At 41.0% G+C, this 20,201-nt stretch overlaps 2 protein-coding genes across 4 annotated transcripts in view; one reads left to right on the top strand and one right to left on the bottom strand.

Moving 5' to 3' along the window:
- The window catches only part of STXBP3 (syntaxin binding protein 3), a 49,026-nt gene extending 33,553 nt beyond the window's left edge, over positions 1–15,473 (bottom strand). Inside the window, exons 1-6 of one of the 3 annotated variants that reach the window (XM_084851585.1) lie at positions 15,330–15,473; positions 9,878–9,927; positions 6,746–6,827; positions 4,009–4,085; positions 2,832–2,910; positions 2,031–2,131 (exon numbers count right to left, since the gene is read on the bottom strand). In XM_084851585.1, the coding sequence (XP_084707711.1) occupies positions 2,031–2,131; positions 2,832–2,910; positions 4,009–4,085; positions 6,746–6,776 (288 nt within the window). In that variant the 5' untranslated portion in view covers positions 6,777–6,827; positions 9,878–9,927; positions 15,330–15,473. Of the gene's footprint in view, positions 1–2,030; positions 2,132–2,831; positions 2,911–4,008; positions 4,086–6,745; positions 6,828–9,877; positions 9,928–14,846; positions 14,922–15,329 lie in introns of those variants that run through there. The other 2 variants (XM_084851583.1, XM_084851584.1) reach the window with 2 other exon arrangements.
- The window catches only part of FNDC7 (fibronectin type III domain containing 7), a 45,719-nt gene continuing 40,189 nt past the window's right edge, over positions 14,672–20,201 (top strand). The window contains exon 1 of the mRNA XM_084851564.1: positions 14,672–14,812. The gene's annotated coding sequence lies outside the window, so the exon portion shown is untranslated. The remainder of the gene's footprint in view (positions 14,813–20,201) is intronic.

Here is a 20,201-nt window from a genome sequence, read left to right on the forward strand (position 1 = left end):
CCAGAATTATGGGTTGTTCCTCCAGCCTACAGAGGCAGCGGGGAAGAGATTTTTTTAAAAAACAGCCTCTTTACATGCCAGTACTGCAAAGGGAGCTGGGAAACTGCTCGGGAGTTGGTAAAGGAGGAGAACAAACAACCCAGGGACGGAGAAAACAAACCATAGTTTGTCTGATTGTCTTCTAAACAAACCCCAGGTAGGGCAACTAGCCATGGTTTAAGTAAACCATGGACTAGCATTACATGCAAACCAGGTCATTATCAGCAATGTCATGGGCAAACAGGTGCCCATCAGACTTTTATGACTACATTCCAGACAATGTTGCAGGTTGCAGTGGTGAAGCTTGAGTGCTACAAAATGCAAAAGCCCTGAAAGAGAAGACCCTCCTGAATGGGAAAAGCTTTCTGGATTCTATGCAATAAAGTAACAGCTGCTCATTTGTTGCATTATATCTGGAAAGGTCTGCTGAGCTACATTTAATTTGCAAATTATTTTAAAAGATGGTTTATGCAATTTTAATTCATGTTACTGATAAAACACATCAATTTGTCCTTTAAACCACCATTTTCTGCATGTCTAGTAGGGCACCAGAATTAGCAAGTATGATCTCAACTACCTTTACAGCTCAGCACTCACCATTTCAACCACTTTTGTGAGTCAAAGTGCCTACTGGGTTACACTGGAGTGTTTTGTTCTGACTTTTCAATTTCTGTATGTTAAGAACATTTCCTATAACTGTTGTACGGGCTGAGATTTTCTGACTGTGTCCTCAGGATATACTGAAGGGCTAAGGGGCTTTATATTGCTAAGCCTGATTCTGTCCACAGACTACTAACGCAAGAGGACAATGTGCACAAATATGTCCTCCGATATTTAAGGTTCAGAAGAAGTCATGCAGAGCAATCCAAAATCGCAATCCATTGCCTAGAGGGTTTGGACAGGGTGAAAGTGCCCCTCCATCAGCAGAGAGGATAATTCTGCCACAGAGGCCCCCAGTGTGCCTGCAAAAACCTCTGCGGCATAAGTCTACTGCCAGTGGTTTTTATGCTGGAGATAGGCCCCAAAAGGAATCTTCTTGGGGTGGACCAAGAGGCAGCCTTGGACCCACCGAATCCACACCTTCACTCCCTTGATAAACCCAAGATCAGGCCCGTAAACCACACCAGCCTGGAGCTGGCATAGTTAATTCTCTTCTTCCCCACCCCCATTAAAACCAATGGAGGGAGAGAAAGTAAAAAAAAAAAAAAAAAAAAAGACCACTAGAGAAATCACCAGAGGAAAACTAACTTCCTACCTCCTGCCCTGAGCAAGCTAGCAGGGATCTGAAAACCCACCATTTCATTCCCCCACCCACAATTTCGGATTGCTTTGTTAAAAGCTTTAGCCTGTACAGCCCTGAAAAAAAGTGAGAAGCTAACAAAACTTTTCAGAGGGGGAAAAATACCGTCTTGCCTACATAATTATTTGTTCCATGTAATCCCAAAAATTTCAAAGGTAACAATTTGGGAATAGGTTACCACAGCTGAGCACTGTCTTTGCCCCACAATAAATAAATGAACAAATAAATAAAAATGTGCATGCAGGCAACCCAAGTTCTACGCCAAAAACCCTGAATTTACCATTATTTTTTCTGCATCATACTACAATTTTTAGTGTTTTGCATCAATTATTCTTGTCTTGCTAATCAAGGGGAGGGGCAAGGAGCTATGCAGGACACTAAAGTCTCACCACAAAAGAACTGGACATCTAATTCTGCTACAAGTCTAGCTGAGATTTCCACAGGCATTGGCCACATACTTTCAAGTATATTTTTTGCAGGCATATGGGCTAGAAACATGCTTTAGAAAAGAAAATTACACTCTCAGAAAACAGAGCTCAGCACTCAATACCACATTCTGATTTTTTTTCTCTGTTCCTACAGATTTGCAGCATACACTCAGCCTGATTACAGCATATACAATGCCCATATTTAGCAGATTGCAGTGAATAACTGAACACTTAAAAATAAAGATTCAGTAAATTAAGTTTACCTGTGATTCATAAGGGAAAAAGTTTATATTGATTTCTTTGCACCGTCTTATAGCCTTTGAACAAGATGACTTCATTTTATTGAAAAGTTTGTCATCACAAACTAAGAGGAAAAAGAAAAGTTTGTAAGCCCTCATATTATTACACGTTTCAAACTTCATTTTTGCAACAGGTAAAGTGTATACCTGTGCAAAATAGACTTCAGAGGAAGCCGCACTGAGCAAGTTAAAAATACACCAAGAATTCCTGAAAAGATCTTGCATTTTCTCTCTGTGCTTATTCTGAGTTACAAAGTATCTTAGATAGAGCAGCAAACTATTTAAACACAAATACAGAAGCACAACTTCAGACTAAAATATTTGACCAAAGATTTTCAGACTGAAACCTCATGATTAGTTCATTAAACAAACTTTGTTCTGAACCTTTTCTTTATCCCACTCAACCTGACTGGATCTGAGGCAGAGCCTTTTCAGAGGTGGCACCTTCATTATGGAATTCTTCCCAAAAGAAGCTAATCAAAGGTGCTGCTTTCACTTTTAGGAAAGGCATGAAAATGTTTCTACTACAGCAGCAGACTGTAGTAGAAACAGGAGAGGAGCAGGGCAAGAAAGTAAATGGTATGCTCCCTGTATTATGATCTACAGAAGAATGTGAAGACAAACTTGTCAGAATAAGAAAGCTTATTTACAAGTCACTCCTTACCCCCAATGAACACCTGAAATAGAAAAAAAAAACCTCAAATGCCTTGACTACACAAATGGTCAAAATTAAAGAAATCAATTTTTCTATCAGTGAATACTTACAGTCAGTGAAGTAGACATAAGCTGCTTTGTACTTGCTGGATGATTTACTTACAAAGTCATTTATAAGGCCATCTACAGACTAACAAAATGAAGACAGTACATTCTAGTTAATTACAAATATCAGTATCAACTGCTGCTCGCTTTCAGAAAAGAATACCCTCTGTTTCTAACCAAAACTACACTAGCAGTAACTAGCTGAGACAGTCAAAATTAGTCTGAAATCCAAATCCTGGACATATTTCCTTCTACAGAAAATGCTAAAACAAAGATGAACTATACAAAAAGAGGGGCAGCAGCAGATTAGTTATAATCTACTTAGGGAAACATTATTGGCAAACAAGGCAAGCGTACTTTTAAAATTACTTGTATTTATTTGTATAGTTGTATAAGAAGTGTATTAAAAAAACTGCAAACCATAGCATATTAAGAAGTGTATTTGAAAGATGGAGTGGAAGAAAGACTGTATACTTAAAATGCACAGCTACAGTTTGTTCAAACAAACCATGATCAAACTGTGGTTTATCATCTTGGTTTGTTAACAGACCTTAGTGTAAACTAACCAGAGTTCTCAGACTGCACGTAACAGGGAACTGCAGTTAGCTTTAAAGCACACGTGGATGCTTCCATCTTCCTCCTTTGGCATGTGGTAGGAAAAGGGGAGGGGGTGCATGCAAGCTTGAGGCTTGCTTGTGTAGTGCTAAACAATTACTTAGCATTATATGTAAAAATGGTCCACTGGGTTGGATTCAGAGATGCTCTGCCTGAGCAGAAAGGATCGTGCATTCATGCAAGGAAATGCCCCTGAATTCTGCCAGTTTCCCCTCCCACTGCATCTCCCCGTGCATCCATCACATGCTGCTCAAGATGATCATCCAACCCTTAAGACTGGATTTCGGGGTGCACAAGGGCTGCAGTAAAGAGGAGGGGCTGAAAAGTCCTGTTATGCAAGCGCAACTATGCTCATACTTCTCTGGATCTAACCCCATTGGCAATAAGGGAGTTACCCAAGTCCAGCCCTTACACTGAAAATTCTGAACCATCAGTGACCATTCTTCTTCAGAAACTCATCTCAGTATAACATTAACCTATATACACTTTACCCTAGGGTAATTAATAATTTCTTCACAAGAAGAAAATGAAGTCTACCCAATGCATTATTTTTTTTTATAACACTAACCTTTGCTGTAGGTGTGATGAGATAAATGGCTTTCATGTGAGGGACTGGCTCACGATTTTTGTAAACATTCTCTACAACTAAAAAATAAGATACTAATTAGGCAAAAAAATATTTAGTATACCAATACATCTACATTTGAAAAAGAAATTTAAAAATATATAGCGGACCCCTGATCAAGATTTGCTAAAACACGAGCTCAATTTTCTTGCTGAATCTACTTGTTTTTTAAAAAATTGTATCCTGCTTTTCCTAGAAATAGTCCCAAGCAGCTCATAACAAACAATAAAAACCAATCAATGCTATAAATCCAAACAATGTAACAGCGAGGTAAAACATATTCCATAAAAACATATTCCATAAGTCTGCACTAGGCAAACAACTGTCTATGAAAATATAATTAATGGCATGTTGTGGACAATCATATTAAACTATTAATTAGGGCTACAATGTTTAATCGATTAATTGGCTAGATTGATTAAAAAACCAAATTAAGTAGAGTTTTACAAAATGTTATTTAATGCAAGAACTTATACAAATTGTATACTGCAAGCACCACTTTAAGAGGCATCCCCCCCTTTTCTCTCAGACAGAAAATGCCTCTTCTAAGATGATACCTACTACAATACGTGTGTACATCTTTTAAAGCGGGGGTGGGGAACCTCTCTCTGCCCAAGGGCCAAATTCAATTTCAGAGAAGCTCTTGGGGGCCACATTCTAGTGGTAGGCAAAAGAGGTGGGGCCAAAAATACAAAATATACTATTATATTGCAGCTTAAAGTTCTTACTGCCGGTAATTTAAGCTTTTGGAGAGGAATTTCAACCTTTTAGAATGGGGGGGGGGCTGCACAAAAGACAGAAAACCACCCAACCATCCATGATTGGGAGAAACAGGCATGGTCATCTGGGAAACCTCAGAGGGCCAGATTGGGACCTCAGGGAGACCAGATTTGGCCCCATGGTCTGAGGTTCCCCACCCCGTTCTTCAGAATTATGCTTCTTCAGAAATTGCTTTTACTCATATGCATATTTAATAAATAGATCAACTGACTAAAACCCATTTGATTAATTGAGTATCTAAAACACTCATCCATAATAACTGGATAAAGTAGTATGGGTAAGAAGGAATCTAGAGTTGTCTTCTAACCAAACTTCACATATTTTAGGGCACATAATTTTACATACCAAGTCTATAAACTATGCCATAAATTGCATGCAGTCTCACTGACCACATGCATCAGTGATGACTAATCGATGTGCCAATATCTTGGGGAGGGGAGAGAGCAATACATTTTAAGAGATTTATTATTTAAACAGATTTTAAAATTTAAATGTTATCACGGTAGTTTTTCTGGGTATATCCAGCTTTATACCAGAATTAATTAGCATTTGTACTTTAGAATAGATCCACCAAGGAAAGTGGACTTCTCTTTTTTAATGTGATTATTTGTAAATTATAAAGTTGACTACTAAAATAATCAGATTGTGAAGTTATCACTTGCCACCAATTCTTCATCAAGCATGACTTTTCTTTACCTCAATATGCCACTGTCAAATGCTTTTGAGTATAAGTCTATGGCTTGGATCCATCATGTGAGCAGAAGTCCATTCAAACAATGAGACATCCCCATCCTCTATTCCCTCCTGCAGTCCTCCGTGCATCTCCCAAAACTGCTCCAGAAGGGCCCCAACCCTCCACAGATTTGGGGGGTGCTACAGGTGGTAGGGGAACTATGCTCTGCCAGCAGTTTCGCTTCCACTGGTAGACTGACACCATTGGATCCAACCCTATGCAGGTGTATGCCTATAAAATGACTAGACCTAAACTAGGGAGCAGACAGAGGTGCACCTGTAAGCCTCACTCAACATCCCTGAACGCCTGCCGTCTTACAGACCTTCCTTATCAGTTCCTGTTTGTGGGAGATTTGTAAGCATGTTCGGCTGAATGCACAAAGATCTATATGGCAACCAGACACAGAGGGATGTTGGGGTCAGGACTTACTTGCATAAGTAAGTTTAGGTCTATTTGTGTTTCAAACAAATGCCTGCATAGACCTTACGCTATTCCATAATTAAAAGGAAGCCACTCCCTAACTATTGTCAAGGTGTTGCCATAGGGAATTAACATTCTTTCATCCCCAGCCACAAAAACTTTAGTCCAAACATTCTCAGTGTTGCAGAATGATCAGGTGTGATTATAAGAGATCTGAACTGTGAAGGACCTAGGCACTTTGCAACATATGCATCTCATACACACGACTGACCAATTAACATCTACAGGAGCTTTACCCAACCTGGTGCTTCCAGATGTCTTGGACTACAACCCACAGAATTCCTGACCATTGGCCATGCTGGCTGGGGCTAATGGGAGTTGAAGTCCAAAAATCTGGAAGGCACCAGGTTGGGAAAGGCTAATACATAGGGTGGAAATAGGCTAAGTTAATAACATTTAGGTCCCATTAAAAACAATGTGAAAAGTCTTCGCTTAAGTCTTAATGATTTTGATGGGAACCAACTACAACTAACTTAATCTGGTGGTGAAACTCTATATAAATTTATTTCCTACAAATTTGTTTTGTTCCAAGTGATTTGAGAAGCCTGAATGAAAGTGAAATTTTTGAAGTGGAAGTTTTTCAGAGGTTAAAACAGTCTGCACTGGCTGTCCCCTACAACTATATCAGCTGGCAAACTAGTTCTCACATATTCCAGGATTACAGAAGTCTGCTTAACAGGTACTTACCAGTTATCCCCTCCGCTAGTAAGTCTGTCATTTTACCACATGATGATAGAAGCTTTGTGGTGAAGTCATCTAGAAGAATTATCTTTATTTAAAAAAAAAATCAAAGTAGTGCTTTAGACAACTAGATCCAATTGTATACTCCTTTATTCAAATTGGCTTTTGGCACCCAGTTATGTGTAAGATGAGAGTTTAATCATGAAGTCACAATTGTACCCACTAATATATTCAATGATTTAAATAGTTGAGCATATAACTATATTTATTTTATTATTTATATATATATATATATATATATTCATTCATTTTGTGTATTCATTTGCCATAATTATATTTATAAATATTATTCATGTGCTTACTATATCTACAGATATATAGTACCCACATTTTGGTCCCCAAAGACCCCAAATTGCTTACAAATGTATTAAATACAGCATCAAAAGAAAACACTACCAAGAACAACTGTATCTTTCACAGGAACATAATGCTTAATATTAGCTTGTTCCAAAGAACTTCCAAAATAACCAGGTTTTCACTGCTTGCCAAAATGAAAACAAATGAACCACATGGGCCTCCCTCAGGACAGTCCACCATCTTAGAACCACAGCTGAGAAGGCGATGTCTCACATATCCACCCAATTCACTTTTGAGGGAAGAAAAACATAGAGCAGGAATACCTGAGTGTATACATGGGATCAGGTAGTCCATCAAAAATCTTGATCCCAGATTGTTCAGGACTTTTAAGATTAAAACCAGCACTTTGAATTTGATCCATACACAAATCCTTAGTCAACGCAAATGGAATAAAATCAGAGTTATACGCTCCATGTAGTGAGCCCCAGTTAAAAGCCTAGCTGCTACATTATATACCAACTTATATACCAATATTATATACTGAGCACTAACGAAGTCTGTATTATAAGTTATTGTTATCCCTCCCAAGCCCTTGAAATGAGATATAAAATATGTAAGAGTTTTAATATTTTCTGGAATATCCTGTAACAGGATCTGCATAATTAGCAGGAAACTCAATTGCTTTGTTTTCTTATTCAAACATTTGACCTGCCCCCCCCCGAGGGGGGGGGTGTAGGAGAAGAACACTCAAATAGAACTACTCCATTATCCAGTCCCTAATCTTCCCTTCAACCACATAATGATAACCTAGGCATATATAACCACATATTAAAGCAGTGAGTGTGGTGGTAGGCACTTGCATGAACCAAGTAATTCTTTACAAAACATTTTGATCAATGTGAGTTGTATATCCTTCAGTCTTTGTCCTACAAGCAACTTCAACAACACCTTAAAAGATATGCCTAATAAAATTAAGCATGACAGATTCCAAGAACAATGAGGTAAGTATAGCTTGGGTTCTTGAGTCACTAAGCAGGTGAGAAATAGCCCATGCATGAGTGATTGCCAGATGTTTTGACATGCTAAGGGTTTGTTCTCTGACATTACAGAACTGAAAGACTAAAGTGTTACACTGTTCAGGAAAGTTAGTTTCAATATAGTCTCACAATCTTTATTTTGCTTTTCATTGTGTCTGAAGAGGGTTTCACATCTTGGAGACACAAGTATTTAATTCATTCGGTTAACAAATTACTTAATTTTCAAAATAAGAATAGGCCCATAAAACATCAAACATATGATCTTCTTGACTGCCCTAAATACTTGAAGTAGTTACAATATCTTTGTCCATTGCACTTCTTGCAGGGGGAGACTTGACCTGCTTCCAAATTAAGCATCTCAGCTCCCTCCTCAATTTGGAACCAGAGTGCAGATGTATATCTCTTCAGGAATGCTGCAGTTGCTTTATAATCTAGGTTTTGTTCTTGAACAGTACGTTCATGTTTTCCTTTAACTTTGAACTACACAGATGACACAAAATTGGGAGGGATAGCTAATACTTTGGAAGACAGAAACAAAATTCAAAGTGATCTTGATAGACTGGAGCGCTGGGCAGAAAACAACAGAATGACATTTAATAGGGACAAATGCCAAGTTCTGCACCTAGGATAAAGAAAGCAAATGCACAGTTACAAGATGGGGGATACGTGGCTCAACCACACGACAAGCGAGAAGGATCTTGGAATTGTTGTCGATCACAAGCTGAATATGAGCCAACAATGTGATGTGGCTGCAAAAAAGGCCAATACTATTTTGGGCTGCATTCATAGAAGCATCGCTTCCAAATCCCAGGAAGTACTAGTTCCCCTCTACTCAGCACTGGTTAGGCCTCATCTGGAGTACTGTGTCCAGTTCTGGGCACCACACTTTAAGAAGGATGCAGACAAACTGGAGAGGGTTCAGAGGAGGGCAACAAAGATGATCAGGGGACTGGAAACAAAGCCCTATGAAGAGAGACTGAAAGAACTGGGCATGTTTAGCCTTGAGAAGAGAAGACTGAGGGGAGATATGATAGTACTCTTCAAGTACTTGAAAGGTTGTCACAGAGAAGAAGGCCAGGATCTCTTCTTGATCATCCCAGAGTGCAGGACACGGAATAATGGGCTCAAGTTACAGGAAGCCAGATTCCGGCTGAACATCAGGAAAAACTTCCTGACTGTAAGAGCAATACGACAATGGAACCAATGACCTGGGGAGGTGGTGGGCTCTCCCACAATGGAGGCCTTCAAGACGAGGCTGGACAGCCATCTGTCAGGGATGCTCTGACTTGGATTCCTGCATTGAGCAGGGGGTTGGCCTCGATGGCCTTGTAGGCCCCTTCCAACCCTACTATTCTATGATTCTATGATTAAATGCTGGAAGATCTCAATGCAAATTTTTACCTGGTCAAAGCTTTAAGGCACCAAAACATAAGTGCCTGTGAACAAGTTCCACTGAAATCAAAGAAGCTTGCATTTAAAGGCAAACAGCAGTACAAAGTAAACACTTGTCTGAAACTGGTATAATCATCATGGCTTCCTCCTCAGAACCTATGGAATTGTGATGCTGCTGAAGCCCTGTATGTAGCCTTTCCAACTACAACCAAAGTTTGAGTGGCAGACATGACAGAATGGTGAAACCAGATTACACATGTAGACATGCTTTGAGTAAATGTTTTTAAGAGCACATTGTGTAAGTAATGGATGAACAACTACCTGTGACATTCAGTTCAAAGTTTAACCTTACCTTCCACTCTTCCTCTTTCCTACAGTCATCAAACACTGCTTTTTTTAGCTCTGAAAAAGAAATTCACCTGTTCAAAGAGCAGCATTGTAACAATGTGACAGTATCCCAGCTCTGTGAGGAAAAAGGCCTGCCATTGCAAATGAACTCATTTCATTAAAAAAAAAACAAAAAAAAACCCTTATATTCTTATGCAGTGTTTTTGCTAAGGGGTACCAGTTCAAAAGAACTGAGCTTCAGTGTTGGAGAATTGAACTATTTAGTATTAAAGAATATAGCAGAAAAAACATAAAAAGCCCAAACTCATTTGTTTCTTTGCCTAGCAAAATGATTTGAATCTGATTTAGTTTAGCATACCCAAACTACTCAATTACCTCCCACCACCTTTCTTAGTTTGCCATTCCAGCCAACTTGCAAACCATAGCAAGTTGGCTGGAACCATTTGCAAGGCAAGCACAAGCCACGGTTTGCCAGTCCAGATAAAACAGCAAACTATAGTGGGCGAGATCATTTTATGCAAAGAGAGAGGGAAGCATTTCTTGAAGATTCATTTACATGGTTTGGTGTTAAGTCTGAACAAAACTTCAAGCTTCTTTCCTTTCACTGCACTGCAGAACACTGTACTGATATTAAACTTTTGGCAACTTAAGTACAAAATTTGAATGGCTATTCCAATTCTACAAAGTTACTTAGGATGCCATCCTATGCATGTTTAGACAGAAAAAGGTCCTACAACTCCCAGCATTCCCCAGCCAGCTATGAGGCTGGGGAATGCTGGGAGATGTGGGACCTTTTTCTGTCTAAACATGAATAGGATTGCACCCTTAGAAACTTTGAAATCCAGATAACCTTCCTGAATGGAGGCAGCAGTCCTGACGCCATTCAATTGGTCTTATAACTGAAGAAAGATGTGGTGTATATATAGTTAAGTACACATTTAAATATGCTAACATCAGGAACTGTCTTCACAAACTACCCTAAACAAATGCAAAAGGTATTGTAACCAAGCTATTCATCCACCCTTGCATTACTGTAGATCAAGAAATAAAGTATTAGATTTGGATGTATTTGGTTAGAGGAAATATTTGCATTTGTGCTCATCTCTACTTGTCTCAAAAAAGATGTGGCATATGACTATTTCTCTCTGCACATCTTGACCTTCAAAAAATAAATAATCTATCAGAAACTCACAAGCACGTTAGGAAATTCTCTACTTGTGAGACCTCTTTTGTTACTTCTCCATTTTTATAAGTTCTGTTTACTTTTTTAGAAGTATCATAGGGGAAGTGACAATATTCAGAAAGATATTAAAATTAATTGTATGTTAAGATAAATCACATTCTTCAATCCACCATCCTTCCTGTAATAACTAAGAAAGGAAAGCTCTATACAATGCTTTGGGTGTGGTCGCCTTAACATTTTGGACAAAAACATAATTATCCTTCCAGATATTTTCTCTATAAATATATGCTCCAGGTTGCATTGCCTCCTAGCTTTTTCCAGAGTTAATGCCATTTGGTTTTAGAAACTCCTAAACCTCAATATGTATATATAAGACCCATGGCAAACAAGAGGTTTTACTAGCAATAGCAATACTGCTTCTCCAGACAGTGCTTGTTCTTTGAAATTATTATATAGTACCATCAATATACACTACAATTTGCAAACTGATAGAATCAAGAGACACAGATCTCCCATCTCCTCACCCCCTTTGCATTCTTATATTTATAGAGGATAACATCTTGTCAGATAATTAAACATATTCAACACGACCACCAACATGAACTGGTAAGGACAAGTCAGATCCACCTGTAGCTTAATGTTTTTCTAACATTGCAATTCTATGACTTCAATGAGACTTATTCTCCAGTGTGTACAGGATTACACCCTTAGTCTCTTACCTTCCCTAACCTGATACCCTCTAGATGCTTTGGATTACAATTCCCAGCATTCCTAACCATCGGCCATGCTAGCTAAGGTGGATGGGAGTTGAAGTCCAAAACATCGGTAAGGCACCACAGAGAAGGCCTCTCTATAGGTACAAAAGCGCCCCTTTAGTAACTTAGGCTCAACAATATTTCATCTGAACCAGCTTAAGCCATTTCACCCTTTCCAGGCATGGCCTTGGCCAAGTAGATGAAGCTGGAGAGAGACAGACCATCACCCATCTCTGACAGCTAATAAGGAGCTTCTTCCATGGACCTCTACACCACCCCATATTGGAGCAATGCAAGACAGGGAAGGAGTAAGCATGTGCACAAGATAAAGGGAGTGTAAGAGTAAAGCTACTGCTTCTCCCCAATACATAAGTTAATATTACACCCCCTTAAAGTTTTTCATTTTAAAAAAAGCATATTTAAGAATAGAAGTGTTTTGTAGGCATATGCCTGTTCTTTGCTGCTTTAAACAGTACTGGAAGGTACTACATTTTTGTATGGAAACCCTTCTCTGAGAATTCCTACTTCAGAAACCCTAGAACTAGAGCTATCATTGACCAAAAAAAAAAGTTTGTCTCCAATTGGAACCTACTGCAACATTTAATCACAATCTATAATTAAGTTCCACCAAGACTTTTGTAATTAATGGGTAAGGATTTCCTTCTCATCCAACCTTGTTAACAAGGTCAGGAGGCTTAAAGCATTTTAGGCAAATCTACATCAAAATGTAACAATACCAGTAAGGGCAGCTGTTCCTATATCTTTTACAGTACAAGATCATTATTCCAAGGTTCCCAAGTCAAAGATGTGTGCACTCTTCAAATAACCAAAGTCATAGTCCTGCGTCAGGGAACTCTGGACTCTAATGTAACAAAACTGTGTCTTCAGTCATGGGAGTTTTGATGGCTGGACACAGAAAATCTCACGCCCCTTTAGCCCCAAATACCCACAATTTAGTTTTAAATACAAACAGTAGAGAGGAAATAACAGCAGAAATAAAAGCAGGAACCAAATGTGGGCGCAGGAAACAACGGTGACAGCCACTTTGAGTTCCTTATTATTGTTCAAATGGCAAGGCACAAAATAAATCATAACACACACTTCTACTGTGTTTTTTTTTGGGGGGGGGGGTTGGGTCCAAAAGCTAAAAATTAAGGAATTTTAAAACACACACACAAAAACACACATTATATTTGAGGGAACCAGATTGCTAAAAAGATTCTGTATCCAACACATCCCATCAACTGCCATCTCTACCTGCAGTTTGGGAAGAAATAAGCAAGTGGAAGTAGCATGCATGCAGCCCATTCCTGAATAGAATTAGGAAAGTAAACCCACTGAAACTGTCTTTGACATTCAAATCTGCATACGATTGCAGCCTTAATCCCTAATGAAACTAACAAAACCTCAGAGCAACATACATTCAACTATGCCTCAAATAATAATAATAAACCTTTGCCTCTCTAGTCATAAATCATACCACCTCTATTGCTTCATCCATCCCAGGACTGAGAGCTGTCATGTGCAAGACCATATAGACACATGGCTTGGAGGGAAGGATTTCAGCCACATACCACTTAAACAGCATCCTGAACAACAAAAACCTTATCTTCCTATCATTTAGTCCTTCCATAGTCCAGCTACAACCATTTAAAAAACCCAACCATCCTTAAAACTAAAGGTCCCCTCAAAGTGGTTTAGGGTGCAATTCTATGCATGTTTAGACAGAAAAAAAATCCTATAACTCCCAGGATGCCCCAACAATACTTGCTGGGGCATGCTGGGAGTTGTAGAACTTTTTTCTGTCTAAACATGCATAGAATTACGCCCTTATTTACTTACTTATCATAATTCATTTGTGTCCCGTCCCCCCCAGGAAATCAGCATGGTGGGATGTGGGGTAATGCCAGTTTATCCTTACTACAATACTGTGAGGTAACTTTGGGCATGATATAAGTGACTGACCCTCTATCACCCAGTACATTTCACAGCTAAGCAGGAACTGGAACCCAAGTTCAAATCCAATACTCTAACCATTATACTGCCTCTCCCAGGTGTCAGTAACCTCTTCTCTTCTTCCATTAACCGCTTCATCCATTTTAGAATCTAGGCTGTGATGGGATGCATGTGTGTGTGGAAGCATTTCACCATGGCAGAAGACTGTAATCATCTGGTGTAGTAAAACACTTCATCTCACACACACCCTGTCACAACCTAGTTTCAAAATATCCATCTTAGAGATTTCTATAAAAACCAGCCTCATGGTCCACCACAAATAATTCTTTCCCCTCCCCACCTGATCACTCATCCTTTGCCCACCGCAGGATTAGCAACATGCACAGAACACGGTACACTCCCTCTTCTCCCAGCAACTATTGATTAGATTGGACTTAGACCCAAGACTCAAGTTCAAATCCCCATTCTGTCACGAAGCTTGCTAGGTGACCTTGGGCTATTGCATCACTTCTCCAACTGTTCTCATGGCTGAAATATTATTTTCAAAATGATTATTGCCAGGAAGAGAAAGAGGAGAGGGGCAAGACCTATATACCGCGCCCTGAGCGATCATAGGGTTGCCAATGCTACCTTGTTGAAGAAACTCTGTTAGCGGGGCTTTTTAAACAGCAGCTCCACACACACAAATTTAGCAGGTGAAGCATTCTCTGGCATGAAGAGTGCGAAGGAAATGCTTCGCGTGACATTACTGTGTTTTATTTTTTGCACGTCAGGGTACGGTGAAAGGAACAGGAGCGGGACCAATACAATAAAAGGGGGTTACCCCCCACACACACACGGCCACCCCGTCCTCTCACGAAGACCGTTACCACATTTGTGCCTTCCACCACCCGCCCCTTCCTCCATTCCCTTGACAGCCAGAGGACGTACGGTGCGGGCCTCCAGCAGTCCCCGCAGGAAGGCCGAGTCCGCTGCGGCATGCGCTACCCCTACAGGACGTTTTTGTTCTGTTTTAAAAGGATATAAGGAGGGGAGGGGAGAGACGGTAAGGGACGACAACCCCCACCCCAGGCACTCACTCTGCCACACCAGGCTTTTCAGTCCCCCGTCTCCGCTCCCTGCGACTGCCGGCGCCATTTTGCCTGCACGCCTCCACCGTCCCCGACGCGACGGGAAGAATTCGGCACTCTGGGGGGAGGAGGCCGGTCACCGTTGCCGCGCCCCCTCCCTCGGCAGGCCGCGCCCCTCGCCTCGCGGGCTGGTCGCCGCCCTTGCTGCTGAACTGGCGGGCGATGAACGCGCTGAGCGGGGAGGACGGGGCGGCGGCGGCCCCGTGGCCTCTCAGCGCTTGCGGGCGAGAAGCCCGGCCGCTCAGGCGCGGCTGAGCAAGGCCTTGGGCTCCCACGCAGGCTGAGGGGGCGCGCCTGTCTGCGGGGGGCGGGCGGCACGGGGAATTTCTCTTCTCGACGTAGCGGGGAAGTTTGTTAGATGGAAAGGGGGCTTTTCTTTTTAGAAAAGGGAAACTTCACAGGAGGCGACCCGGTTTGTCATTTTTAAGATACCTGAACTTGTGTTTTTCTGGAAGGGTAGCCGGCCGCGTTAGTCGGTTGCAACGAAGAGTCTTGCGGCATCTTAAGGGTGCAAGCCTATGCACGTTTAGGCAGGAAAAACAGTGCTACGACTCCCAGCTATGCTGGCTGGGGAACGCTGGGAGTTGTGGCGCTTTTTGTGTTTAAACATGCGTAGGATTGCACCCTTAAAGACTAACAGGTTTATTCTGGATTAAGCTTCATCTTGCATCCGATGAAGCGGACTACAGGCCATTAAATTTTATGCTAGAATAAAGGTGCGATCCTATGCATGTTCAGACAGAAAAAAGTTGTGCAACTCTCAGCAGTAGTGTCCACATTTTTGTTTATTCGGTCAGTCGCCCCAGCTCCCCCAAGGTTGAGTCCGTCACCTTCAGAATAACATCCATTCTCCAGGGTGTCCTGTGTTCTCATTATGTAGCCAAAGTACTTCAGTTTTGCCTTTAATATCCTTCCCTCATGTGAGCAGTCTGGCTTTATTTCCTGAAGTATGGACTGGTTTGATCTTGCAGTCCAAGGCACTCTCAGAATTTTGCTCCAACACCACAGTTCAAAAGCATCTACCTTCCTTTGCTCAGCCTTCCTTACTGCGGGGAATACCATTGCTTGAACTATGTGGACCTTTGTTGTCAGTGTGATGTCTCTGCTCTTCACTATTTTATCAAGATTTGTCATTGCTGTCCTCCCAAGAAGTAAACGTCTTCTGATTTCCTGGCTGCAGTCAGTGTCTGCAGTAATCTTTGTGCCTAGAAAGACAAAGTCTGTCACTGCCTCCACATTTTCTCTCTCTATTTGGCAGTTATCAGTCAAGCTGGCTGCCATAATCTTGGTTTTTTCGAGGTTTAACTGCAACCCAGCTTTTGCACTTTCTTCTTTCACCTTCGTCATGAGGTTCCTCAGCTCCTCCTCGCTTTCAGCCATCAAACTGGTATCATCTGCATATCGGAGATTGTTAATGTTTCTTCCAGCAATTTTAACTCCAGCCTTGGCTTCATCAAGCCCAGCACGTCGCATGATGGGTTCTGTGTACAGGTTGAATAGGTAGGGTGAGAGTATACAACCCTGCCGTACTCCTTTCCCAATCTTAAACCAGTCCGTTGTACCGTGGTCTGTTCTTACCATTGCTATTTGGTCATTATACAGATTCCTCAGGATGCAGACAAGATGACTTGGTATCTCCATACCACCAAGAACTTGCCACAATGTGTTGTGATCCACACAGTCAAAGGCTTTAGAATAGTCAATAAAACAGAAGTAGATGTTTTTCTGAAACTCCCTGGCTTTCTTCATTTTCCAGCGGATATTGGCAATTTGGTCTCTAGTTCCTCTGCCTTTTCTAAACCCAGCTTGTACATCTGGCAATTCTCATTCCATGAATTGCTGGAGTCTACCTTGCAAGATCTTGAGCATTACCTTACTGGCATGTGAAAGAAGTGCCACTGTTCGATAGTTTGAACATTCTTTGGTGCTTCCCTTTTTGGTATGGGGATATAAGTTGATTTTTTTTCCAATCTGGTGGCCATTCTTATGTTTTCCAAATTTGCTGGCATATGGCATGCATCACCTTGACAGCATCATCTTGCAAGATTTTAAACAGTTCAGCTGGGACACCGTCATCTCCTGCTGCCTTGTTATTAGCAATGCTTCTTAAGGCCCATTCAACCTCACTCTTCAGGATGTCTGGCTCTAGCTCACTGACCACACCATCAAATCTATCCCCGATATTATTATCCTTCCTATACAGATCTTCCATATATTCTTGCCATCTTTTCTTGATCTCTTCTGCTTCTGTTAGGTCCTTGCCATCTTGGTTTTTGATCATACCCATTTTTGCCTGGAATTTACTTCCGATGTTTCTAATTTTCTGGAAGAGGTCTCTTGTCCTTCCTATTCTATTATCTTCTTCCGCTTCCGCACACTGCTTGTTTAAAAATAATTCCTTATCTCTTCTGGCTAACCTCTGGAATGTTGCATTTAATTGGGCATCTCTCCCCCTATCGCTGTTGCCTTTTGCTTTCCTTCTTTCTTGGGCTGCTTCCAATGTCTCAGCAGACAGCCATCTTGCCTTCTTGCTTTTCTTTTTCTTTGGGATGTTTTTTTGTTGTCGCCTCCTGAACAATGTTGCGAACTTCTGTCCATAGTTCTTCCGGGACCCTATCTACTAAACCTAGTCCCTGAAATCTATTCTTCACCTCCACTGCATATTCATGAGGAATATTAGTGAGCTCATATCTAATTGATCTGTGGGTCTTCCCTATTCTCTTTAGTCTGATTCTAAATTGTGCAATAAGAAGTTCGTGATCTGAACTACAATCAGCTCCAGGTCTTGTTTTTACCAACTGCATAGATGTCCGCCACCTTTGGCTACAAAGGATGTAGTCAATCTGATTTCGGTGTCGACCGTCTGGTGAAGTCCATGTATAAAGTCGTCTCTTAGGTTGTTGGAAGAGAGTGTTTGTTATGCACAGTGAGTTGTCTTGGCAAAATTCTATCAGCCTATGTCCTGCTTCATTTTGTTCTCCTAGACCATGCTTGCCTGTAATTCCAGGTGTCGTTTGACTACCCACCTTAGCATTCCAGTCTCCTGTAATGAAAATAACATCTTTGTTTGGCGTACTATCCAGTAGGTGCTGCAGATCCTCATAGAACTGATCTACTTCTTCAGCATCTGTGGTTGAGGCGTATATTTGGATCACTGTGATGTTAAATGGCTTACCCTGAATTCGAATTGAGATCATTTTGTCATTTTTTGGATTGTATACAAGCACTGCTTTAGCCACTTTATTATTAATTATGAAGGCTACTCCATTTCTTCTGTGGTCCTCTTGTCCACAGTAGTAGATCTGGTGGTCATTTGATGTGAAGTGGCCCATTCCAGTCCATTTCAGTTCACTGACACCCAAAATGTCTATCTTTAATCTTGACATCTCCCCAGTAACCACATCCAATTTGCCCTGGCTCATAGATCTTACATTCCAGGTTCCTATGGTGTGTTGATCTTTAGAACATCGGATTCGTCGTTCACCACCAGCACCATCGGCTGCTAGCTGTCCTTTGAGCTAGCTGCGTCATCACATCTGGGGCTAGTTGAACTTATCCTCTGTTCCTCCCCAGTAGCATTTTGACCATCTTCCGACCTGGGAGTCCCATCTTCCGATGGTATACTGACATATCTCTGGTTGTACTGATCCATTTAGTTTTCATGGCAAGAATACTGGGGTGGGTTGCCGTTTCCTTCCCCAGGGATCGTATTTAGTCTGACCTCTCTGCCGTGTCCTTCCCGTCTTGGGTGTCCCTTCACGGTTTAGCTCATGACGTCATTGAGGTGCTGAAGCTCCAGCACCACGACAAGGTATCGATCTCCTTTGCTGAAGAGTGTCCACATAGTAGCTCCAAAATGAATTCTGCCTGAAAGGGACTAAGTAGCCAAAATAAATTGTGGCACCTTACAGACTAACAACTTGATTATGGCGTTAAGCTTTTGTAGACCGGACTCCACTTTACCAGTCCACCAAAATTTATGTCAGGATGATTTCTTTAGTCTGCAAGGTGTCACAAGACTTCATTTTTGTTGTTTTTGCTGCAACAGACTAACACAACTGTCCCTTGGGAAACTTACCGTGGTTTTCATGTGACATAGGCATCCACCTGGTGGAGAAGTGACCGTTGCCCCACAGTAAACTCAGAAATCCACGATTTTATTTTATTTATTATTTATTTACTGAATTTATTAATCGCCCATCTGGCTGATCACCCAGCCACTCTTTTAGTGTACACCATTTTAGTGGAGCTATCTATGACTGGGCAGTCATATGTCACCCCAAAATAAAAGGTAGCAGCGAAGATAAGAGTTCATGATCTTTCTAACTCAGATCTTATTTCACATCAAAAAGTGACACACACACACACACACTATTTCCGAAGCATTTTAAAAATTACCCTGCCAGAGCAGATAAAGTATAATTATTATGCTCGTATTACAGGAGGAAAGGCTGTGGTTGAGAGAGAATAAGTGATGTCAGCCCTGTAATGTAGACCAGTTTTGTTATAACCATTTTACTGGAGGAATGGCATAGGAGTAACCTACAACAACCCTGCAGTGTAAGCTAGTGCTGTTATCCAGTGGCCTGGCATGTTGTTATTTTTTAGGGAAATGCAATGGGTCAGGCTGTAAAGTTGATTGTAGCAGCAGTACAATTCATTAAGGGCTGGAGCAGGTGAAGGGAGCCAGGAAAAGAAATGTGCATTTCATCTGTGGGTAGAAAGATGACTTCTGGACACCAGGTCTACCCATTGATAAAGAACCGAGAGGCTGACCTGTACATATTTCTCAGAGGCTAGGTTTACTCAGCTTGGTAGACTTGATGTCCAGGCCTCACTGCTGTTCAGTTACTAGACTGACCAGAAACGATAGACTTGTTCTCTGATATTAGTTGTGTATGTATTGGAAAAAAAATATTTCAGCGCCCAACCAAGTGAGTTTACAGTTCTACATTACACTGCTCAGATGAGTAGACTATTCCTGAGAGCAATTTTGCTGTGGTTGGCCCTTAGTGTATCATTAGAACCAACCCTGAGAGACTGTTTTTAAAAACAATTGGCCTATATACAATGTATGTATGTCATGCTGCCAAACATACAAATCCATTTGCTTCAAGGAAAAGAGTGTGCGTCTGTTTTATCTGTGCTGCTAATGTTGCTGTGGATATTCTGAGGTATTAAAAAGTAACCACAAAGATGCTCTTAAAACATGCTAAAAATGTAGGCAGCCATGTTGGCCCCAGAAATCCATATAGTGTAATATCTTTATCAGGTATAAATGTATTAGACTATATGGATTTTAAA

Source organism: Heloderma suspectum, chromosome 4 (genome assembly GCF_057233095.1).
Source record: "Heloderma suspectum isolate Gila_16-S chromosome 4, 16-S_ref, whole genome shotgun sequence".
Classification (NCBI taxonomy): Eukaryota; Metazoa; Chordata; class Lepidosauria; order Squamata; family Helodermatidae; genus Heloderma; species Heloderma suspectum.